This window comes from Trachurus japonicus, chromosome 8, assembly GCF_045865225.1.
Source record: "Trachurus japonicus isolate A0001 chromosome 8, Traja_1.0".
NCBI classification, from domain to species: domain Eukaryota; kingdom Metazoa; phylum Chordata; class Actinopteri; order Carangiformes; family Carangidae; genus Trachurus; species Trachurus japonicus.
Window position 1 is genome coordinate 24011618 of NC_140914.1, and position 25023 is coordinate 24036640.

The window sequence follows — 25023 nt, forward strand, 5'->3', positions numbered from 1 at the left end:
TTAATCTTGGGGAAAGATTAAATGTGGGAATAAAAGCATCATTAGCAGGGACATTTACGGTAGAATAAATACAGTTCTATGATGGTGACTAATCGGAACAAAAATATTTTACCTTTGTTTTAGCTGATTTTTCCTCTGGATCTTCCTCTGCCAGGAAATCTAAGAAAAAGAAATTCAACAGAATTACCATCAAATGATATGTGGTCTGTGAACAATACTTAGCTTATGAATGTTGACATTGTCCAATATTACCTTTGTCATCTGTCACAGCTGATATGATAGATCTGGTTTCAGACTCTCCAGCTCCTCCTCCTGCTCCTCCTCCTCCCCCTGCTGCTTTGTCATCGTGGTTCTCCTCCTCCATCTCAGCAGCTGTTCATCTTTACAGTCAGAAGACAAGGCTCCTCAGACAAATGTGATATTAAACAGTTACCAGAAAATGCACACCACCATTGAAATTAATTCAGATGTGAAAAGTGAAGAGCAGTGCAAGGAGGCCGACCACCAGGTGAAGAAACACTGTCCGATGGGAGCTAATTGCCTCTTTTTCTGCTGTTTTCCCATTCTTCTTTCTCTTTCTCAGTTATTTTCCCTCCTTTCACTTTTCCTAAAGAATAGCAACATTGGCTGACTTGCTAGTTCAAAAAAGATGTAAATATAGTTACAGTATATAATATATAGCTACATACAGTATACTGTATATATACATACACTATTTATATATAAATATATTTATATTTATAACTATATAAACTGTATTTATAGTTATATAAATATAGTCATGGCAAGAGCAGAATTTCAGTGTGTTTCTCTAAAAATACTGTATATTTTCAAATCTGAGCAAATATGACATATTTTCAAAAATGGTGAACGATAGTGAATGGAAATGGCAGCAGTGTCTCGGCCAGCTCTCAGGGTTCAGGTGCATGCAGGATATTTACAAGTCCCACCTTGTAATAACTAAACTATTATGTCAAGCAACAAACAGGTTTAAACCTCTAAAAGTAAAATATCAAATCTGAAGACATGGTGACATGTTTCTGCATAGCAGCTGCACACTAAATCCTCATGAACACAAGTTAAAACAGTTAAAGGACTTATCAAGAAATAGGCTATCACTGCATCAAATTAAAAACTTTGTCAGTGTCAGAGTCTGATCACTGAACACTAATAATTTTGTTGAAGCCTATTTTAAATTGTATAAGAGAAAATGCTTTCTGTATTTTTACATACACAGATTTCTTTTTAGGTATTTACACAAACACATTGTGGAAATGTTGTAGAAACTCACCTTTGTTTTGTGTGTTCTCAGCTCAGTGTGGTTTGTGTGCCTGCCTTGTTATGAATCATTTCTGAAGAGGGATTGTCAGATTCGATTCAGGCTCAGCTGTGCACAAACTCCTCCCTCCTGCTCTTAACAAATCAGATGTGATGTGAGAGGCCTGAGGATCCCAGAAAGTGAAACTTAACTGTTGCTGTTCTGATTTCCCGGAAATCATGTGACTTCAGAGGAAAAAATACAAATAGCCTATTGATAGCTTTCAGTGACGTCACCTCCCAGGGACCTGGCGGTCAAAAGCAACATTCCAAAGTGGCCCCGCAATGGACTTTCTATGGACAAACAACCGAGTAATGACTTAAATCATCTGCCAGCAGCCGAGAAAGAAAGATATAAAAACAGCTTTGAAGTTTTGGGCACTTGTGACCCATATTCAACACCAGCTGCTGTATACCAGCTGTTTAAAATGACCAGTTCCCTGCCGAAGCTCGAGTTGGGCGATGTTTACATTTCCTACCTGGTGGAGAATCCATCATCCTCCACCGCTTGTAACCAATATTTCCGGTGTTATGGCTCAACTGGTGTCTGATTAAAAGCCCCATTTTGTAGTTTTTTTTATCTTAAAATAATGTTTCTGAACTCGTTGAAGTGGTAGAAATGTACCTGTAACTTCCCTGTGTGGGAACACCGTCCTGGTACCGCAGCTCCGCTGAGCTCCACAGTCTGAGCTCCAGCCCACTGAGCCCAGGCTCCCTGCTCCTCTCACCCACAAACCAGAGCCCTTAGCTGGGCTGCACGGTGACCAGCTGCCCCCCCTTTACCCCCCGGAGCTTTGCTACGCACCGCTACCGACGGCAACGATGACGGCGGTCCGATAGCAGCAGGACCGGCGGCGGCGGCGGCGATGGTAACCCGGCGGGACCGCCCGCCACCGGACACGGCAACAGCACCGCCCGCGGCGGCAGCGACACGGTAACGGGGGTCGGGACCGACCGCGGCGCGGCGAGGACGATGTTGTTATTGTATTTTCAGAGTGTTTTCCATTAGTTCGTAACTTTAACATGACAGGCTTTGTCATACTGTGCAGTGTTGTGCAGAGTGAGAGTAGTGTGGCGCTGACTGACTGTAGATTGCCTGAACAGGTTCACTCACAGAAGCATATTCGCTGCACTAACATGTGAACTGTGGCTTGATTTGTGAATTTGTGACAAATCTGCGGACGGAAGTGCAGCACAGCTGTTGTTCGGTACGGTAACCAGTTAAATCAGACACCAGTTGGGCCATAACACCGGTATTTTTGAAGCAGCAGGGAGCAGTGTGTGTTTTTCTGCCTTGTCCTCATAGACTGTAAAAAGAAGTGCTTGTCCTAAGCCGCGGACAGCGGGGAAGTGGATTGTTTTGACCGCCAGGGGGGCGTTCCATACGGGCCGTGACGTCACATGAAAGCTATCAATTGCTTCATCAAATCCTGCCTCATCCATCTTAAACCAATCATACATTGATGGCAGATTAATTATGTTCATTTTGTCTTCTCCTATAGGCTATATTAGTTATTTTTTTCTTGTGTTCAGACAATGAAATCATGAATGATGTTACCTGCTTGACAGTTTCGACTGTGACTCCAGTCTTCCTCAGATGCGTCATCTGACGTGCTGGTGACGTGTGTCCGCCGAACCGACCGCTCCCCGACCAAAAATGTAATGTCATCTATGAAATCCCGTGCAAATATGCAACAAAACGTACATCAGGGAAACAGGGAGGCCATTCAACATAAGGAAAAAAGAACATCAAAAAGAATGCGAGAAAGCGCCATCAGGGCGATTCACACGGACACAAAAAGACAAAGTAGAACACCTCAGTGAAGTTAGTTTTAAGTTGGATATTTGACAGACATTCGCTCCTTCTCAATACATTAAAAATTCATAGAAAATATCAGATGTGTTCAAATGCAATAAAAAGAGGTATGTGTCATAGAGCAGGCGTAGCCCTACCATCCTGTGTTGATTTTGAGCCAACAGGCCACATGACCTGGGAGTTATTGAGCTCTAATGCTCATATTTACAGTATAAAATATTAAAAATTCATATAAAATATTAAATGTGTTTAAATGAAATGAAAACAGGTGTGTGTCATAGAGGAGGCTTAGATCTTCTGCCCTGTGTTGATTTTGAGCAAATAGGTCACATGACCTGGGAGTTATTGAGCTCTAACGCTCATATAAAATATCAAATGTGTTCAATAGCTGTGTGTCATAGAGCACGCTTACATCTACCATCCTGTGTTGATTTTGAGCCAACAGAAACAAGGGACATATGTTACAATAAAATAATTGGAGCCCTATAGTGTTGCATCATGTTACTCCACTGGCTGCCTGAGATACACCTCTTGTTTTTACATTTAACACCTGTTTATAATTTTTTATTAACTTTTTATATGTAAATGTTAGCAACTCCCAGGTCATGTGACCTGTTGGCTCAAAATCAACACAGGATGGTAGATGTAAGTGTGCTCTATGACACACAGCTGTATTTATTGAACACATTTGATATTTTATATGAGCGTTAGAGCTCAATAACTCCCAGGTCATGTGACCTATTTGCTCAAAATCAACACAGGGCAGAAGATCTAAGCCTCCTCTATGACACACACCTTTCATTTCATTTAAACACATTTAATATTTTATATGAATTTTTAATATTTTATACTGTAAATATGAGCATTAGAGCTCAATAACTCCCAGGTCATGTGACCTATTGGCTCAAAATCATCACAAGATGGTAGGGCTAAGCCTGCTCTATGCACGGTGGCACAGTGGTTAGCACTGTTGCCTCACAGCAAGAAGGTCCTGGGTTCGAATCCCGGGCCGCCCAGGGCCTTTCTGTGTGCATGTTCTCCCCGTGTCTGCGTGGGTTTCCTCCGGGTGCTCCGGTTTCCCCCACCACTAAAAACATGTCGGCTAGGTTAATCCTCCAGTCAGTGCCCCTGACCAAAGGCACTGGCTCATAATCTGGAGTTGGTCCCCGGGCGCTGCACCGCGGCTGCCCACTGCTCCTCAGGGATGGGTTAAATGCAGAGAAAGAATTTCACTGTACTAGCTGTATATGTGACTAATAAAGTACCTTTACCTTTACCTTTACACACACCTCTTTTTATTGCATTTGAACACATCTTATATTTTCTATGAATTTTTAATGTATTGAGAAGGAGCGAACGTCTGTCAAATATCCAACTTAAAACTAACTTCACTGCGGTGTTCTACTTTGTCTTTTTGTGTCCATGCGAATCGCCCTGCTGTCTCTTTCTCACATTCTTTTTGATGATTTGCACGGTATTTCATAGATGACGTTACATTTTTGGTCCGGGGAGCAGTCGGAACAGGAAAACCTAAAATCAGCAATCACAGGTCACTGCAGAAGAAACATGCTATTAAATAAATGACACCCGGGCAAAAAAGGAGAACAAAACCAGAGATGGGCCAAATTAGTAGTTTTTATTGACTAGTGCCAAAATGAACAGTGTGGGGAGCAACAATTTGGCAGGAATCCCAAGTGCCACATGTGATTTTCTGGTGATGTTGAGACAAAAAGGCAGATAAAGTGGTTTTCAAATCTTATCATATAGAAACAGTTCAGAGTATTTTATTGCATATCATGGATCATCTACACAATGTAAAGTCTTACGACAAGATTTTCAATTTATATTTTTATTATGCTCATAACATGAAAGGTTAAAATAAACACATATATTTGTGTGTCACTCAAATGAGTTGAGAATTTGACAATGGGACAGCCCTCACACACTCATGCACTTCACTTTAGTTAGGTTAATGATGAAATCTTTGAGAGAAGAAATGTTTTCTTCACATGACTTAGATTCTTTGCCTGGAGCCTGGATATCTGATAGCTGATGTAAGTACAATAACAGATTATTAGAAATGAGATCAACATGACACAGCTTAACACTGTCAGTTGACATGACTCAACTTAAAGTGAAAGGACAATACATTGACATGATTTCCAGATTTTAGAAATTAGTTGCACAGACTGTCTTCTCTGCATTCTTTGTTGCAAAAGTTGATCATGTGTGACATGTTTATCACCATCCTTCTCACAATTCAAGATCCAACATCCTTTTTTTATGAAAAAAAGATGAATGAATGAATGAATGAAATATTCATCCTTACATGCATCATATTCACCAATTCTCTTTTTCTTCTCTTCACAAAGTAGAAAAACAATGTATTGTGTCCAGCTTCACCATCATAATCACAAATACCAATTTTGTGGAAGCATTCATTTCATATGAAAATTGTCGTATTAATTTTTATGCCTCATTCATTGTGTAATGAATTGATTCAATTGCCAAGAGATGCCAGAGAACTACTGTTTTTCTGTTCTCATGTCTGACTCAGGATTATGCTGGGTTGATCAGATTGTACATTTCATCCAGACTTTCAATTGCTTCTTTTTTTGCTTCTTCATCATTGTGTTTCCTCCACTCACTGGGAATTTCTCCATTACCCTGGAATTTTAATTCATAGTGCTCCTCCAGTTTCTTTTCAAATCGACACACAAACCATTTCCAGAATGTCAGTTTTGACTCATCAGGGGTAATGCTCCAGTTTGCAAACCTTGGTCCAGCAGTTCGATACAGTTTAAAGGGACAAGTTTCATCTGAATCATGACGAAGGTAAAACTGTTGGTCACTTGCAACTAATGTTGTACAGAATTCAATAACAAATTTGTCTGTGTATTTGTATTTGCCACCATCAACTGCACGGGGTCGATGAAAAATTACACTGTGGTCAGAACCACTGTGATCTTCCATGGTGTTGGTGCAAACAGCTGCACAGAATGGACACTTTTCCCAGCAGCACTTGCACAGCTGATCAATCAGGATTTGATCAGGCTTCTGTCTGAATTCATTCATCTTATCCAATGAGAGGCTGCTCATCTGCTTCATGATGGGTTCAAGGCCTTTCTCTATCTCTTCTCTGAGAAAGTCAAAATTGTTTATGTCTCTGAAGTTTTCAGGACAAATGACATCAAATGTCAACTCATCTTTTAACAAACTGTAAATTCCCTCCAGCCACATGTCTGTGTCTCCTCTCTGAGTTTTGACTTGGTCTGTTGCAGTAAATAAAGCCTGACTCACAAATTTTTTCACATCTTCAACATTTTTCTTCAGTATATCTCGCGCTTTGTATCTGTGTGATGTGAAGATGTATTTCTTTACCTCCTCTTTGATAAACCTCTCTACATATTCCCTTGGTTGATGGATGTAGGTGATGAAATCATCAAATTCCTCTTTCTCTGCCAGTGACTTCAACACATGTTTCTCCAGGTTCAGTCTGTTCCCATTGAACGCTGAGAAATTACTCTGCATCTCTCCAGCAAGACTAATGGCAGTCTTGTTACAGACAGCCTCAACAGTGGAAACCTTCAGTTTGTCACAGATCAGTTCTCCGAGTACGACAGCAGAAGAGCTTCCTTCACAGAAGCTTCTGAAAACGTTGTAAAGTTGATCCCTTTTGCTTTCTAAATGAGTGTGTGCATCATTCTTCTTCTTGAATTTGTTGTGGGATTCTGAAAGCCAACGTCCCACTCTGTCCCACACATACAGTAAGAGATCAACTGTGAACTCCTTCTTCAGAGCATATTTCTTCTTTGATTCAAATTCTGTCACTTTCTCTTTGACATTTTTGGCCACTTCTTGCAAATAAGTTGAACTGTAGCCTCTTGTAGCTACAGGTTTGTTCTTGATTATATCAAGTGACTGTTTGTCAACATCATCAATGAGGAACCTGATCAGCTGTTGGTCTTCCTGCTGTAAAATCGCATGAAAATAAGTCAATACTGTTTTTTTGATATAACTGTTCAACTGTTCAAGTTTTCCCTGTTTCCTTTTGGCATGTTTCTCCTCAGGTTGTTGTCTTTCATCACTATGCTCCAGATACTTGGTGAGAGTCACATAATCACAGTAACCACCAACCTCTGCTATTTTTTTGTATCTGCTGCTTCTTCTACGTTCATCTATTAGAGACCATTCAAATCCAAGCTCATGAAGGATATTTGACTTATCTTCCTCCAAGTCGGTGTCTTCAATATGTTTTATTTTAGGCTGAGTGAGAGTTAGTTCTTCTACCCAGTCACTCCAAACAGAGTCAAACTGCTGTTTAAGTTCCTCTTCATCTTTTGCCTTGTCTTTTAACTGCTGAGCGAGCTCTTTGCTCTTCTGTAGCAGCTTGTTCTCAAACTCTGTCTTCTGATCATCAAGCTTTTTACAAGCCTTCTTCTGCTGGATGACTTCATCCAGTTTTCTTTTCACTCCTCTTACCAGTTCATTATGAAACTCCTTGATTTTGTTTTCAAATTGGCTTCGCCACTGAACCAACATTTCTTTGTCTCTGTCATCATCAAAGTACTTTGTCATATTTTTTGTGGTTTCTTCATATGTTTTGCTCATTTCTTTTGAAAGGTCACTGAGCTCAACCTTGTCCAGTTTTCCATTTTCAATTCTGTTATACAGCTGGTCTTCAATGGTCAACATGTTGCTCCTCAGGGACCAGGTCCAGTTCCCGTACTGGACCTCAAGTTTTCTGTACACTGCAATTTCAAGGGTGTTCTTGAAACTGAAGACAAAGTGTTCGTTCAGTAGGGCTTCCCACAGATCCTGAATTTTGCTTCTGAACTGTGACAGAGTAAACCCAGCAGACTGTGAAGCTTTAGAGAGGATGAAGTTCTTCAGCTCTTGGACACTCTCACTATAACCTGGATTTGGAGGAGCCATCGGTGGACTTCCCTCCCATAGCTGGGCAAAGTATTTCACATCTTTTTGCACATCAAATGCAATGACATCACTGAAACACTCAACATCACAAACCTCCTCTTTGGCAGCTAGTTGGGCCATCTGGTCCAGTTTCTCCTGCAGGCGTCTCTTTCCATCCATGTTTTTCTCTGCAGCTGAAATATCTGTAACATTCTGGTGAACAAACACACAACTTGGAGAAAGATTAACTCTCTTCATCCTCATGAAAGCCTGAACAACAATCTGCAGAACATCCTGCATGTCAGCTGGATTCTCTCCAAAGATGTTGATCAGTGTCATGTTTCCCAGACCAACAACAAATGTCGCCAGTTCATTGTCGTGGTGAAGAGTGGTGTTACCTGCTAATTCAAGAGCACGCAGTCCTTCAGTGTCCACCACCAGAACATAGTCAAACTTCAACTCTGTCTTCATCTCCTCTGACACTTTGACCAGCTGCATGAAGGCACCCTTGGTGCATCTGCCTGCACTCACTGCAAACTGTAACCCAAACATGGCATTCAGCATGGTTGATTTTCCACTGCTTTGTACGCCCAAAACTGACAACACAAAAACTCTCTGGTCGCCCAGTTTCTTGATGACTTCATCTAAAAGACTAGAGATCCATGTTAGAGGCACATGAGCTGCATCACCATCCATCAGCTCCATGGGGTGTCCTGATATCATCAGCTCTGCAGCCAGCTCAGGGAATTTAGACCAGTCAATCTGTCTCCTTAGTGTTCGTCTCTGCAGAGATTTATGGGCTTCATAGATCTGTCCCATTTCCCTGAAGATGTGCTCCAAGCCAAAATTGGCTGACTGCAGTTTTGTTGATATTTCTTCAAGCTCAGTTTGTTTTGTTTTTAACAAGTCAGATTTGTCATGTTTCTTCTTCAGGATCAAGAGCTCAGACCACTTCTCATCGTATCTTTGGAGAATTGAGGTGAGATCGTCTGTGGAGAAGGCATCCATTAAGATCTGAGTCCATTTCAGGAAATACTCTTTGTCTGTTGATGGCAAAGTTGAGAGACTTTTAATGAACAAATTCACCAGTTCACTGCAGGACGCATCACATTGCTGTTGTCGTATTTTCTTCAGTTTTTCTTCCTTTTCACTTTTCTCCTTCTCAATGTTTCCTTTGAGGTGATACAGTTCTTTGTGTGTTCTGCACCACTCATGCCACAGTCGGCCATGACGAGGGAGGAATTTATCTTTGATGTTTGAAACATTCATCCCCTGAAGTAAATCCACTATCTTCATAGCAGCAGATTTCCCTGTTTGACAGACTGTGTCATCTTCATCCACTCTGATTCCAGAGACCTCGGCCATGGTTTCAAGCTGGAAGGATGTATGTGGTTCAGACAAGATCTCTCTAATGATCCTTCCAAGTGCTTCAGAAACATCTGACTGACTTCTATCTTTTAGACCCATTTTGTATTTACCTTTTTTTATCTGAACTGCACAAGAATCATTGTCAGCAATGAGACAGATGAGAGGCTTTGGAGACTTATGAAGAGCTGAGATTACTGTTGTTCTTTTATCCCCTTTTTCCAGATTTGGCACAAGAACAACATTGACTGAAGATTTTTCAGTCAGTATGCCACGTTGTTTTTCCATTGACAGAGCATCACCATGAAGATTACAGAAGGCAGTGCAGTCAGTGAAGGCATCATTGGGTTTGCCAGCAGGACAGTACCAGGCAATCTCTGCCACACCATCCATCAGATGGCGAGACTTGGTGCTACCTGGACAGTTTCTGTGGAAGAAGGTGTTGTGACGGTCGTTGATCAAGGTGTTGATCAGCTGAGATTTAGACACTGACAGTGAACCCAGGCGGAAAAATGACACCATGAATGTCTCAGCTTTACAGATGGGCGAACTCTTCATGGTGATGATGTTTGACTTGTCAGTTTTCTTCCATGTTTTTCTTATCCGTCTGAATGTCCACAGAGGACACTCAACATCCATTGTGACTGGGTCAGGAACTAGCAAAGGTAAGGCGTACTGACACTGTGAGAGCTTTGTCATCATGTTCTGCTTCAGGAAGCTGTCTGAGCAGTGAAACACTGCCATTTGAACGTCCATTGGATGAACATGAGTCTGGTTTGATTGATCACACTCAACATTAGTGTTCAAAAAATAATCAAAGTCACAGTCTTCAAGGGTTTCAGACACTGCAACAGATATTGAATGGTTTACCTCAGCACCGTCTTCTCTTACAGGAATATATCTGGCTCTGTAGTCTAACATCATCAACCTCTTAAGAAAAGAATGAGCGAGATCTTCCTCAGATGCTTCATGTTCCTGTTTCAATGGTTGACCTATCAGAAGAAAATCTGCAGGTGACAACTTCTGTTTGACTGGAAGGTAAAGTCTCTTAACCAGAGTGTCAGTTTGTCTTTGATGTTGATTTTTCCTGTTTAACTCTTCAGAAGTCTTCACTGATAACTGTAAATAATGAAAAAATATTTATTTATAAAATACCCAGCAGCACAAAATGTAATAGTCCTCAGACCCTGTTAAGTGGGAGTTTCTTACTTTATCCTTGTCTCCACTCACATCCATGTGTATGATACCTGCAGGAAAACAATGAACCAAACTGCTGAATCAATTAATTCAACCTATTAAACCTAATGTAAATAGTTTTTAATTTAATAGTTTTATGTTACCTTTTTCCTCAGCAGCTGATGGTAGTCGAGACTTAATTTCAGATTCTCTCTCCATTGTTGTGCTGACATCTTTATTCTTTGAGTTTTGAGTAACACCCGAATCAATCACTGGATGACACTGTGAACATGAAAAAATAAAATAAAATAAAATACATATAGCCTAAGAAAGCATATTTACATGTCCTGTACAGTTCATTGAAGGCAATTTTAAAGTAGGCCTATTAAAAAAAAACAATTTTGAAGGGAAACTTGTGTGTTTCTTAACTCAATGAGTGCCGCGCTCTTTTCCAAAGGTTTAGTCAAGTGTACCGGCAATTTAGACCATTTTTGGCGCTTTTTGTAGAGCCGCAGCGTATTCTATATTATTGCCACCAACATATACTGTGGCTCATTTGAAAGGAAACAAACCGTTTGTTTCTACGTGCCTCCGTTCCCGAGAAAACTCAAGCTAAACATGGCTGGGTTTCACCAAAATCCCTGCTTTTTTTCTAGAAAGGAGATACAGCGTCTTTTATGAAAGGTGCTCTGTTTGTGCCTGTCGCTCTTCTGACACTTGCATTTCTGGATCAAAGGGCTCGTGTACAAAACAACAATAACACAGACGCACCATGCCGTGTCACAGCCTCTCGCCGCGGAATGTGATGGTGTCTCGGCCACAGCAGGTCGGGAACACCGGCCCCACCGGTGGTCGCGGTCCTTCTGTGGTACGGGTCGGTGGTGCCGGCCTGCTTTGGCCCAGAGACCGGCGGCAGTGGCTCAGGTGGTAGAGCGGGTAGTCCTATGATCAGAGGGTTGGCGGTTCGAATCCCGCTCTGTCCCGGTTGCTGCCGTAGTGTCCTTGGGCAAGACACCTTACCCACCTTGCTCCTGATGGGTCGTGGTCAGCGCCTTGCATGGCAGCTACCGCCATCAGTGTGTGAATGTGTGTGTGAATGGGTGAATGTGATGTACTGTAAAGCGCTTTGGGTATCGTTACAGGTATAGTAAAAGCGCTATATAAATACAGACCATTTACCATATCAAATTTTACCGCGGGAGGACACGGTGTTGCTCGAGATGAAGACTGGGCGGGACTGTCGGCTGAGAGCTTCCTGTTAGGCTCGGTTTGCAAAAGCCAAGTTATGATAAAAACTTCCAGATCGTGAGCTGTCATGAGTTTTTGATCGTCATCTATTTCAGTTCTGCTCGTCGTAGAGTCCCCAAATTTACACAAAAGGTGTGTTAAAGTGTCTATTTTCATAATTTAAAAAAAAAGCAAAAAACTCAACGCATGGGACCAAAAAACGTAAAATTACATGGTTGGCACTGAATGAGTTAATTTCTCATATTGATTTTGTGTGATTTAAGTGATATATATGGAACCGAACCAGCGCCGTAACGTAACCGTGCGGGGCCACCCCACGGCTGCCTAGGAGCTATCCATGGTTACTTAACCAAAAGTCTCTTGAAATATCAAACAAAGAAGATAACTATTGACTGTGGAAGCTTGAATGGCCGAAATACAGAAGTTATCATGATGTGAACCATATGTTGCGGTGTGTAAAAAAAAATTTTTTTTAAAAAGGCCGTTGATTCGGTGGAAACCCGGCTTAACGGGGGGGGGGGCGGGGCCCCCACGGCATGCGGGGGTATAGTTTACGGCCCAGAACCGGACAACTTAATCAGTACTGCTATTGCACTAAAATTATCTTTTTTTCTTTTTTGTGCCAGAATAGACCTGTCATTCCCTTCTTAATGTGGGGCAGATGGAAGGTGTGTCATAGATCTGATGAAAAAAACACCAGTTTCATTCTGTCAATCATATGTGGGCCACAATGATTCAACAGAACTGAGTCGCATGTATTCCCTATGTGACCCAGGTATGAGCCATATAATTATTATTTGAATTTAGTTTACTCCTGGTAGAAGTCTGGTTTTGTTTTGGTTCAGTTAGGGCTAATATACCTTAGGGCCAGAGGTTGGTAGAGTTCTGGTAGAGGTCTGTTTATGTTATGGTTAATCATAGCTTTCAAATTGGGCCAGATATACAGTTATGTTCATAATAGACAGAGGTTATTCAAAACTTTTCAAACTGTCAATCATGCGAAAGTTTTGTGGGATCCGAAGCTGAAACCAAGGGGGTTATTCGGCGGACAATTTAACATCAGGAGCATTACTCCAAAAAGCAATCAGCTAATTCATCTTCTGTCTGACTCAAATATGGACTTTCTTTGTCTGACCGAGACGTGGTTGAAACAGTCTACTCCCTCAAGTGTATTTACAGTGCCTGGATATCAATGTTTTAGACGAGACAGACCGGATGGAAGCAAAACAAATGTTTTTAAACAAATGTCTTTTAACATTATAGGTGTCTATAGGCCTCCCTCTGCAGATGACACTTTTTATGATCAACTTGCTGAAGTCTTGAATGAGTGCAATCACAACAAAGAACTACTGCTTATGGGTGATTTTAATGTGAATTGGGAGGATAAATCCAAAAGGAAAAAACTAAAAATGATTACCGAAAAATTCCACTTAGAACAACTAGTAAAAGGCCCAACTAGGATTGCAAAATGCTCAAGTACACAAATTGACTTGATATTTACTAACAGAGCAGAAAGAATAACGAAAAGTTATAATTTAATTACCGGCCTATCCGACCATAATTTAACTCTGTGTGCTAGAAAACTGTCTAAAAATAGATTTAGGAACACAGCAAATAAGACAAAAATCTGCAAGTGCATACCGAAAGCTAAACAAGAAGAATTTGCAAGTGAAATTAACAGTCTGAATTGGGATGATGTATTATCCTCTGATGATCTGAACTATGGGTGTAACACTTTCACTAACAAAATTAATTCAGTGAAAGAGAGATTTAGTGTGAGTGTCAAGACACAATTTAAAAACAAAAATAATTTACCTTGGTTCAATGAGAATTTATGGAAGCTGATGAAAACTAGAGATGCTGCACTGAGGAAGGCAATTAAAACTAGAAGAGAAACTGATATGCTGGTTTATAAAGGTTTGAGGAACAAAGTTATCCAAGAACTAAGATCAGCTAAATCCCGATTTTATGTCAATATTTTAAATGAGGCAAGAGGCAACATTAAATTGATATGGGAAAATATAGATAATCTCACAAGGAGGAACCATAAATCTATAGGAGATCTTATATTAAAAGTACAGGGAGAGTTAATTGAAGATAATTGTGTTGTTGCTTCTGCTCTTAATAATTTTTTTCTTGAATCTGTATGTGAACTTGGGAAAAAATTTCCAACAAGAAAACTGGATGTTGCTCCACTAGATAAAACAGCCCCGGTCTTCGAACTGGTAGAAACAAATGTGTCACAAGTACAAAAAATCATCAGCTCTCTGAAAAGCTCCAAATCTAGAGATGCTTTTCACTTTGACACCAAGTTTGTTAAGTCACATAAGGATATTTTATCCTGTCCTGTCACTCACCTAATTAATCTCTCTTTTAAACGTAGTCTTTTCCCTGAGGACTGGAAATGTGCCATTGTCACACCTGTTTTTAAAACTGGAGACCGCCTTGAAGCTAGTAACTATCGACCTATAAGCATACTGCCAGTATTTTCAAAAATTGCTGAAAAGGTTGTCATTGAACAACTGACCTCATTTCTTAACACCAGCAATTTTGGTCTACATTGTATGCAATTTGGTTTTAGAGCGAACCATTCAACCGAGACTGCCTCCTTACATTTAATAGAGCAAATTAAATCACGGCTCGATAAAGGAGGAGTAGTTGGTGCTGTATTTTTAGACCTGCGTAAAGCATTTGATACAGTTAACCACAGTGTCTTAATATCAAAACTTTCTAAATTTAATTTTTCGCCTAGAGCTCTGGCTTGGATGTCGTCATATTTATCAAACAGGAGGAAATGTGTTCACAAGTCTGTGATGCACAGTCCAGTTACAGGACATGTACTATGGGAGTTCCACAAGGATCGGTATTAGGTCCTTTATTATTTAGTCTTTATATTAATGATCTTGCTGAACAGTGTGCTGATGTCGATCTGCAGATGTACGCAGATGACACTGTTGTTCATGTACATGCTAAAACAGCTGACTTAGCAGCTGCTAAGTTAACAACTGCACTGGAGAGAATCACTCTTTGGCTTGATCAATCATGTTTGAGTTTAAATGTAAACAAAACAAAATGTATGTTTTTTTTCTAAAACCATGGTACAAATCCCTGATGTTGAGATTCTCATTAAAGGTGAACAAATTGATATAGTTACTGAATTTAAATATCTTGGCGTGTTTCTGGATCCAAATTTAAATTTTAAGAAACATGTCAAAAAAATGGTTAAAACCATAAAATACAATTTAGTTAATTTTAAACATATCAGAAATTGTCTCTCTCTGGATGCAGCCAAGATATTTATGCACGCCATGATTCTGTCCCGCATGTCATATTGTATCACCTGCTGGGGGCAGGCTGGTGAATCTACTCTGAGACCTCTGGAGTCTTTATACAAACAAACTTTAAAAACACTGGACAAAAAGCCAATTCGTTATCATCATTGTAGGATACTTGAGAAACTTGAGTTATTGAGCTTTGAGAATTTTAGGTTATTCGCCAATTTGTGTATGGTCTATAAAATTTTAAATGGTTTGGCCCCACAGCCATTATGTGTTTTTGTCCACGCTCGCTCGTCAAATTCCATCAGATCCACTAGAATATCCTCCATACGAGATTGTACCATACCATTTCGCCGCACTGTAGCGGGGCAATCTGCTTTTTCTGTAAGAGCCACAAACCAGTGGAATACCTTACCTGACGCCGTAAGGAGCAGTAGCTCTCTCAGAGTCTTCAAATCTAACCTAAAAAATCTGTTAAAAGCTGCTCAGCTCTGCAACCATTAATCTGGTCCTTAGACTTCCTTTTGTGTGTGTGGGTGTGGGCGTGGGTGGGATGAGGGAGGTGGGGGGAGTTGCACGCAGACGTGTGTAGCCATGTTGCTGTGGTGTTTTATCCCTGTATACTGTTTAATCTGTCTTGTTACTGTGTTGTATTTTTGTGACCTGCCAAGGGACTACAGATGCAAATTAGCTTAAAGCTATAATCTGGTATAGTGCATCAAATGGCAACATTTATGTTTTAAAGCAGAAGTAAGTGATATATTTGTGTTAATATAAGTCTTAAATAGTTATATCTTCCGACAGCAATCACTTACATAGAGTGTTTGGACCGAAACACGGGTCTCTCAGTCCCTCTGCTCTGCTCTGAGCCGAGGAGAAAACATTTATCGTATCCTACAGTTTTTATCCAATGAGGAGAGAGAACGGCATGCAGGGCTGTGTGTGCAGCCAAGGGACGCCGTGAATGTGGCGACGTAGGGACGAGGACTGTTATGGTGCGTTCAAGGAAACTCGTATTTTTCCGACTGTGAAGTCGTACCAGTTCGATCTGGTACGAGTTCACCGGTCGGAAATTACGAGTGGCCGTTATAGTGACTTTCACCGGTAAAACAGGTCGGAAAAACACGAGTGGGTTGCCTGGAACGCTACAAAGTCGTAAGTCGTGACTTGAAGCTGTAATTTACGATTTCAAAAGCCTGCCTGGAACACAGCATTAGCGAAAACGACCGGACCACTTACTTCTGCTTTAACTGTACATTGTCCCTTTTAAAAAGGTGAGTAAACCTCGAAATTCTTCAAATAAATTGCATTTTAATGAACACAAATGCATTGGGGACACTGCACATTCTATTTCAAAGCATGAAAATTGGAAAAAGTAATTGAATTTGATCATACACTATATTACCAAAAGTATTCGCTCACCCATTCAAATGATCAGAATCAGGTGTCCTAATCACTTGGCCGACTGTGAAATTTGGTGGAGGAGGAATTATGGTATGGGGTTGTTTTTCAGGAGCTGGGCTTGGCCCCTTAGTTCCAGTGAAAGGAACTTTGAATGCTTCAGGATACCAAAACATTTTGGACAATTCCATGCTCCCAACCTTGTGGGAACAGTTTGGAGCAGGCCCCTTCCTCTTCCAACATGACTGTGCACCAGTGCACAAAGCAAGGTCCATAAAGACGTGGATGACAGAGTCTGGTGTGGATGAACTTGACTGGCCTGCACAGAGTCCTGACCTGAACCCGATAGAACACCTTTGGGATGAATTAGAGCGGAGACTGAGAGCCAGGCCTTCTCGACCAACATCAGTGTGTGACCTCACCAATGCGCTTTTGGAAGAATGGTCAAAAATTCCTATAAACACTCTCCTCAACCTTGTGGACAGTCTTCCCAGAAGAGTTGAAGCTGTAATAGCTGCAAAAGGTGGAGCGACATCATATTGAATTCTATGAGTTAGGAATGGGATGGCACTTCAGTTCATAGAATGAGTAAAGGCAGGTGAGCGAATACTTTTGGTAATATAGTGTATTTTACAGAAAGTCAAGAAATATGATGTTCAAAAAATAGCAGTGTTGACATCTGTCTTTACAAACTCAAAAATTTACTGTAAAAACTAAGAAATGCTTGAAGATTCAACTTTCCTGAGAATCATAAACTAATATTTAGTTGCATAACCGCGATTTTTGAGAACTGCTTCACATCTGTGGGGCATGGAGTCAACCAACTTCTGGCACCGGTCAACAGGTATTGCAGCCCAGGACAATTGTACTACATTCCACAATTCCTCTGCATTTCTTGGTTTTGCCTCATGAACAGCATTTTTTATGTCAGCCCACAAGTTTTCAATAGGATTAAGGTCCGGGGATTGTGCTGGCCACTCCATTACAGGAATTCTGTTGGTCTGGAACCATGATTTTGCTCGCTTGCTGGTGTGTTTGGGGTCATTGTCTTGTTGAAACACCCATTTCAAGGGCATTTCCTCTTCAGCATATGGCAACATGACTTCTTCCAGTATTCTGATGTACTCAAACTGATCCATGATCCCTGGTATGCGATAAATAGGACCAACACCATAGTACGAGAAACATCCCCATATCATGATGCTTGCACCACCATGCTTGTGGGGGGGTGGGGGTCTTCACTGTGTACTGTGGCTTGAATTCAGTGTTTGCAGGACGTCTGACAAACTGTCTGTGGCCCTTAGACCCAAAAAGAACAATCTTACTCTCATCAGTCCACAAAATATTACGCCATTTCTTTTTAGGCCAGTCAATGTGTTATTTGGCAAATTGTAACCGCTTCATTACATGTCTTTTTTTTAACAATGGGACTTTGCGGGGGCTTCTTGCTGGTAGCTTGGCTTCACATAGACGTTGTCTGATTGTTACAGTACTCACAGGCAATCTTAGATCTTCATTGATCCTCCTGGAGCTGATCATTGGCTGAGCCTTTGCCATTTTGGTTATTCTCCGATCCATTCGAACAGTCGTTTTTCTTTTTCTTCCTCGCCTTTCTGGCTTTGGTTGCCATTTTAGAGCATTTGATATCCAGGGTTTCCCCCAGTGTATTATAAGCCTGGCGGGCCGCCAGGCCTTACTTGCCCCCCCGCCAGGCTAAGCATCGTTTATTAATTTTTTTTAATCAGTTTTGATACTCCATAAACACGTGATCAGGTGTCTTTTTCATCACCTGACAACGTCACAACTTCGTCGCGCATAACGGGACACGTCACGGACATCCTGCTCATCAGCCCGCTGCTTCACCAGCTGACCGAGAGGAACGCACCGAGTCCACGTTAACGTGAGCGGAGCCGCGGCTCCAGAGGCTCAATCAGCTGCTGTAGCATGGCTGTTAGCTGGTAGCTGGTAGCTGGTAGCACGTCGTCCCCTGCAGCGTCAGAGCTCCGGACTCCTGTGAGCCGCGGGGCTTTCACCTGATGTGAAAATGATCCATTGTTTCATTTTTCAGCTCGTAACGTTTGTGATCACACACGTTGTCTTCTCTGGTCTAAACAGTAGATCCGTGAGTGTCACGTTCCCATGACGACTGACCGGAAAAAGAGCGTGGTACAGTCATGGATGTATTATACAGTACGTCATGTGTAGCCTCTGTAACGTGACTCCAGATGTAAAAAATCTCGGAGAAAAGAAAAAAAAATCTGAGAAATAACGCTACACTTCAACAATGGAGACACTAGGCAGTAGTTTTTTAGTTTTTAATGCAAAGAGTTGATGTTATTTATTTAAATATTTTTTTAGGCTATAATTGTAATTATTATTATTTTTTGTGGTTGATTGAACAGTAGGCTATTTCAAGAGTGCCTTTCTGTAAGACTCTGCTATAGGTGTTTAAATATGTTACATAAATGTCTTATAATAACAAATGTTTATGATAATATTTTCAAATTTCCAGTCAACTTTTAACATTGATCTTAAGGCCTTATGGAATCACACCTTCTAAATGCTACTGCTCCATTAATGAATCTGTTACCTACAGGGCCCTGCCATCAGTCAATGGTCAGGGTCAGGCCCCTGTCACAAAAAAACACGCTTGGGCACCGGTGGCCCGCCGATGGGCTGCCGGTGCCACCCTACCACCGGGCTTAACAAGTTTTCTGGGGGAAACCCTGATATCATTTTAGCTGAACAGCCTATCATATTCTGCACTTCTTTATAGGTTTTCCCCTCTTTTATTAATTTCTTAATCAAAGAATGCTCTTCTTCTTAACGGTGTCTTGAACGACCCATTTTACTCTGTTTTTCAAGGACAAATGCACAGCCAGCATATGCAGCATCAGTTGCCTTGATCCTTGAATAAGGGCCACCTGTTTAACACCTATTTTTTTTCACATAATCAATTACCTCAATAATTGAACCTGGCATTGCTATTTTTTTGAACACGCCCCTTTCAGTAAATGATTCAGTTTCACAGAATCAGCAGCATGCACGTCATGCCTGTTGGGTCTGTTGGTTTTCTATACCTTTACTAAACCTTCTAGAAAAAGTTGAAAAAAAAAAGTTGTAATTCTAACAAAATCAGTGATTTATCTTGCAAGTGATGTTGGACTGCTATTATTTTGAACACAACTGTATTTCGTCGGAACGACTTGTAATGACACCAAAGTTATCTGGGTGAGTAAATGATCGTATTTTATGCTAGAAATAAGGTCCAGATTGTAAAAAAGGTAATTATCCTTTAAAGCAGAAGCGGAATATTTGTGTTAATATAAGTCTTAAAGCAGAAGTAAGTGATATATTTGTGTTAATATAAGTCTTAAATAGTTATATCTTCCAACAGCAATCACTTACATAGAGTGTTTGGTCTGAAACACGGGTCTGTCAGTCACTCTGCTCTGCTCTGAGCCGAGGAGAAAACATTTATCGTATCCTACAGTTTTTATCCAATGAGGAGAGAGAACGGCATGAAGGGCTGTGTGTGCAGCCAAGGGACGCCGTGAATGTGGCGACGTAGGGACGAGGACTGTTATGGTGCGTTCAAGGCAACTCGTATTTTTCCGACCGTGAAGTCATACCAGTTCGATCTGGTACGAGTTCACCGGTCGGAAGTTACGAGTGGCCGTTATAGTGACTTTCACCGGTAAAACAGGTCGGAAAAACACGAGTGGGTTGCCTGGAACGCTACAAAGTCGTAAGTTGTGACTTGAAGCTGTAATTTACGATTTCAAAAGCCTGCCTGGAACGCAGCATTAGCGAAAACGACCGGACCACTTACTTCTGCTTTAAATAGTTATATCTTCCAGCAGCAATCACTTATATAGAGTGTTTGGTCTGAAACACGGGTCTGTCAGTCACTCTGCTCTGCTGTAAGCCGAGGAGAAAACTTTCCTTTTATCCTACAACCTTTATCCAATGAGGAGAGAGAACGGCATAAAGGGGCGGTCCTCTCTGTGTGTGCAGCCAAGGGATGCGCGTGAATGTGGTGACGTAGGGACGAGGGCGGGGACTGCTAACTCCATCTGCTGACAGGAAGTTAGCCAAAACGACCGGATCGCTTACTTCTGCTTTAAATTCACCTGGTTGGAGCATCTGAGATAATGAGTATTACTTTGTCCATCACTAGTCACCGATCAAAGATCCCTCATCAATGTCCAGTGTACAGTACAAACCCCCCAGTTGGGTTTGTTGACGAGTGGTTGTGTGAGTTAGTCAGTCATAGTCGCTACATTACCTGTTCTGTATTCTGAGCAGCACACTCCTGGTTAGCGGAGCTGGCCTGGACCACTGGCAGGTTAGCAGAGCTGTGTGTTTCTGTGTATGAAGTCAGAAGAAAAAAAAGGTTTTGGATTTCACCCACTAAAACAATTCAATATCTGTTTAAATTTGTTTCATATAAAATATATTGAGGTTTATCTTCCCATCAAAACAGCACTGTCCTTTGGGGAAAAAGACGATATTACTATAGTAGAGTGCTGTTTATGACAGAATTTAAATTGATTTTAACAAAATAGTCTGTTACTGTATAATAAAAAAAATTAAAACATCACCTTTCTCACTGGCTGCAGATGATTTTTCAGACACAACTTTAAGTTCTCCTCCTGCTGTTGTGCTGTCATCCTGCTCCTCTGACTGTTCATCACCAGGTTCATTTACTGGCTCACTCTAAGAAAACAAGATATTTATAGAGATTTAATAAGACCTTGTTCACTACAACTGTGGAGATGAAGAATGTGAAGATTGAAACAAACTTCTAACCTTTATCTTATTTTTGTTCAGCTCCTTCTCTTTAGCTGCAGCACAATGTAAAAACAACAAGATTGTACAAGATCAATATTGGTAAATGTTTATTTCCTGTGTAAATATAATTCCTCTCTAAATGTTATGATATATTTTGATATTGGTAAAATGTCATCAGAAGTTTCTAAATCTCACCTATTTGGTTTGGATGAATCACTGTAGAATCACTCTTTTTTTCTTTTTCATGGGTTTTGAGCTCCATCTTTTCTTCATGCTCTTTTTTCTCTCCACATGTCAGTCCACTGTGTGGATCATTTTCACAGACCATCACATATATTTTTTCCATCAGTGCTATTACTTCATTTACGTCTTTCATAGTTTTTTTACATGTGTGGAATCTTTTTTCATCAAAACCTCTGAAGTCATTCAGGTCTGTCAGTGCAGTGTCATCTGACTCATGGGTCACAACTGTCATTAAATAATCAAGTGATTCTTTGCCAAACGTTTTCTCTAACCACTGAACTCCTGAACTGTATTGGCTGCTGAGCTGATCATTTGGTAATAGCAGGAGAAAGGCATGAATTCCCTGATATAAAGGGAGTTTGTCAGTGTCTTGTTGACCAAGCATGTTGATGATGGAGATGTGTCGACCACACAGATCATACAGACTGGATGAAAACTGCTCCTCATGTGTTTGCTCATCGTGGTCAAGTAACATGTTATTTGATCCGACCTCAATAGAATTCGTGTCACCAAATAACACAAGTGTGAGACTGGGCATCACTGAAACACAAAGAACATCTCAATGTTATATCAGAGATAATAGTGAAACATTTTTTTCACACTTTTATAATTTTCTTGAAAATTAATTTAAATGTAAAATAAAAAAGCTTCCTCCTGTTTCTCCTGCTAAAGGATCCAAGTCTCCAAATTAGTGATTACATTATGAATTTTGATGAACTGAAATTGAAATGAAATGTATTGAGTGTATGATTTCTTCAGTCAGATGTTCATGTAAATGTTACCTTTCTCATTGGTTGCAGATGCTGCAGACTTGATGTCAGACTCTCCTGTGGTTGGATCGTTCTGCTCTGGATCTTCAGCTTGACCAGGTTCAGTCACTGATTTAGACTGAAAATATAATTGATACTGAGACTATTATGTTTTTCAAAGGGAATCAAGGTCAAAGTTGAAGCGCAACAACACACAACTGAGCCAGCCAGAATCCATATTCAGTCCTTGAAATGGTACCAGCTCCGGCCCAGTGAGACTACCATTGTGACTGAACCAGGTGCTCATTCAGACATGAAACTAACATGTTAAAGTGTTGTCAGATTAAAGCAGCATCCCTTGGCTGCACACACAGAGAGGACCGCCCCTTTATGCCGTTCTCTCTCCTCATTGGATAAAGGTTGTAGGATACAAGGGAAGTTTTCTCCTCGGCTTACAGCAGAGCAGAGTGACTGACAGACCCGTGTTTCAGACCAAACACTCTATATAAGTGATTGCTGTCGGAAGATATAACTATTTTTATATTTGTAAATTTAGAGAAGGAATCACTTGTTGACACGAAACATACAGCTGTTTGATGTTATTCTTCTATTTTACCGTGGTTTTAGCTGCACTGATCTCCAGCCCTCCTCCCGTCATGTCTTCTGTAAAAAAGAAAATGGAAGAGGGTCACCTTAAAAATCCAACAATCACTATCACAGTCACACTTCTTTTCTTTTCTTCTTTTCAAATTTTTCATATTACCTTTGTCATCTTTCACAGATGATGTCAAAGGTTTGATTTCAGACTCTCTTCTTCCTCTCCCTCTTGTGTCATCATGTGTCTCCTCCTCCATCTCATCACCTGATCAAGTAAAAGCCATTCAGACAAATTAGATATTTGATTCTGATTTAATATGAAGGTTTAACCTCAGGTGGAATGTTTCAAATATTGAAGATGCTTTCAAAACACAAACATAATAGCCTATATAATATTATAAGATACAATATGGTTTTTATATATGATAAGATGTGTATAATAAATACATATCATATACAAGTGAGAATTGATTTTTGTGTATTTTGCCAAAAAAATTCAAAATACACAAACATGATTAAAATGGTGAATGGAAACGAATCTTAGGTGGACTGTCTCACCTGCACCTGCATATGTATAGCAAAGGTCAAAGGTTACTTTATATATATACAGTACACACACACACACACACACACACACACACAGTTCAGCATCTTTCAATTTCAAACAATGCGTCCGACTAATCTAAACTTTCACTTTCATCAACATGTCCCATCCTCATCACCAGCAGGCTGCACAGGAAGTTTCATCTAAAAAGACCTTAAACCTCAAACCTAATCTGTCTTTCCTCTGTTCACAACTAATTTCATTTTACTTAAAATTCCTTGTTGTCTTTTGTTTTTATTAATCCGTCCAGCGTCTTACCCCCTCCATGTGAAAACTAAACCACTATAATTGTAAGCAAACTGTCGTTTAACGAAATCGAAAATGAAAGTAGAAAACATTCTGTCACCCAAACAAAACATGCATCATCACATCAAAACACTAATTTTCACCTTTGTTTCTTCTCATATTATATTATTATATATATTATTATTATATTATCCATGATTTAAAAGAGAATTAAATATTTAAAACAAAGATTTGATTTCAGTTTATTTCAAACTTGGGAAAAAAAACATCAAATGTGAAGGTGAGAAAAAAAATAAACACACATCAAGTGTGCACATTCAAACCTCTGCAAAGCAGCAGTTAAAAGATGGAAAGAAATATCACAGTATGAAAGCTTTTGTTTAAACAGTCAATCTCTGCTATAAGACTGTACAGTACCTTCACTCCTTTCTTAATACGCTGTGTATTATTTACACACAACACATTGAAGAAATGTTGAACAAACTGACCTTTGTTTTGTGTTTTCTCAGCTCTGTCGTCTGTGTGGATGAATCCGTCTCATTTCGAATCCTAGCTGTTGTTTCTGTCCTATATATACTGATCAGTACGTGACATAGCGCGTCAGAAATCCCTCACACCTGCTGTAAATAAATCAGATGTGATGAGAGGCCTTAAGGTCAGAGAAAGTGAAAGTTAAACTGTTGCTGTTTTGATTTCCTGCAAACCATGTGACACCAGGGGAAAGTCACAAATATTGCTTCATCAAATCCTGCTTCATCCATCTTATAAAGCAGTCATACAGTGAAGGCACTTTGACTTTGACACTTAATTTGGTAAATTACCATGAAAACCACTTAGAAATAACTTTTACAATCTTTGTTTGTACAATCGTAAAATCTTGTTAAGTAGTTAGTCTTCACTTGTGATCATTTCCCACAGAAATTAAGGAGTATTGTGAGAATATATTAGTGTTTCTGAATTGCTAAAACATTAATTTCTGTTGCGTGAATCAGTTGCTCAGTTGTCTAATTAATATAAACTCATTCACTGAATTGAACTTCCTTTTGACAAAAGCACAAACTATCTTCACTTAGTAAAACACTATTTGCAGATCTCAGTCATTACTTCTACTACTGAAAACCTCTAAACACATTCTCATGCAATAAAACACAGTTGTCACTGTGATGGACTTGTGACTCATAATGGTAACAACAAGTGGAAAATATAAATCTAAATAGAACAAATTGGTCATCCGTCAAACACAACGGCTCAAAATTGATCACACTTGATTCTCAT

General features: G+C 40.2%; 1 protein-coding gene and 1 long non-coding RNA gene across 2 annotated transcripts; both read right to left on the reverse strand.

The window, feature by feature from the left end:
- Positions 1-30: 30 nt before the first annotated feature.
- On the reverse strand, positions 31-1404 carry LOC146983317 (uncharacterized). Its single transcript, XR_015036358.1, has 3 exons — positions 1292-1404; positions 253-380; positions 31-159 (listed from the first exon to the last, which is right to left on the reverse strand). It is a non-coding gene; the product is annotated as an uncharacterized LOC146983317 (long non-coding RNA).
- Positions 1405-5561: 4157 nt separating this feature from the next.
- On the reverse strand, positions 5562-24264 carry LOC146983318 (interferon-induced very large GTPase 1-like). The gene is made up of 11 exons (XM_085784824.1): positions 24237-24264; positions 23065-23163; positions 22918-22964; positions 22335-22440; positions 21505-22092; positions 21328-21362; positions 21120-21234; positions 20804-20883; positions 10753-10870; positions 10622-10659; positions 5562-10531 (listed from the first exon to the last, which is right to left on the reverse strand). The coding sequence occupies exons 2-11, from the start codon at positions 23153-23155 to the stop codon at positions 5693-5695; spliced, it is 6057 nt and encodes a 2018-aa protein (XP_085640950.1). The 5' UTR covers positions 23156-23163; positions 24237-24264; the 3' UTR covers positions 5562-5692.
- Between the last annotated feature and the right edge of the window lie 759 nt (positions 24265-25023).

What these genes read in the sequence shown, in the direction of transcription:
- LOC146983318 (XM_085784824.1), bottom strand. Translation starts at nt 23,155, where the DNA reads ATGGAGGAGGAGACACATGATGACACAAGAGGGAGAGGAAGAAGAGAG. An exon ending in GATTCATCCAAACCAAATAG is followed by an intron (nt 21,363 to 21,504) that starts GTGAGATTTAGA and finishes ATTGTGCTGCAG; the next exon opens with CTAAAGAGAAGGAGCTGAAC. An exon ending in ATCAGCTGCTGAGGAAAAAG is followed by an intron (nt 10,660 to 10,752) that starts GTAACATAAAAC and finishes GTTTTCCTGCAG; the next exon opens with GTATCATACACATGGATGTG.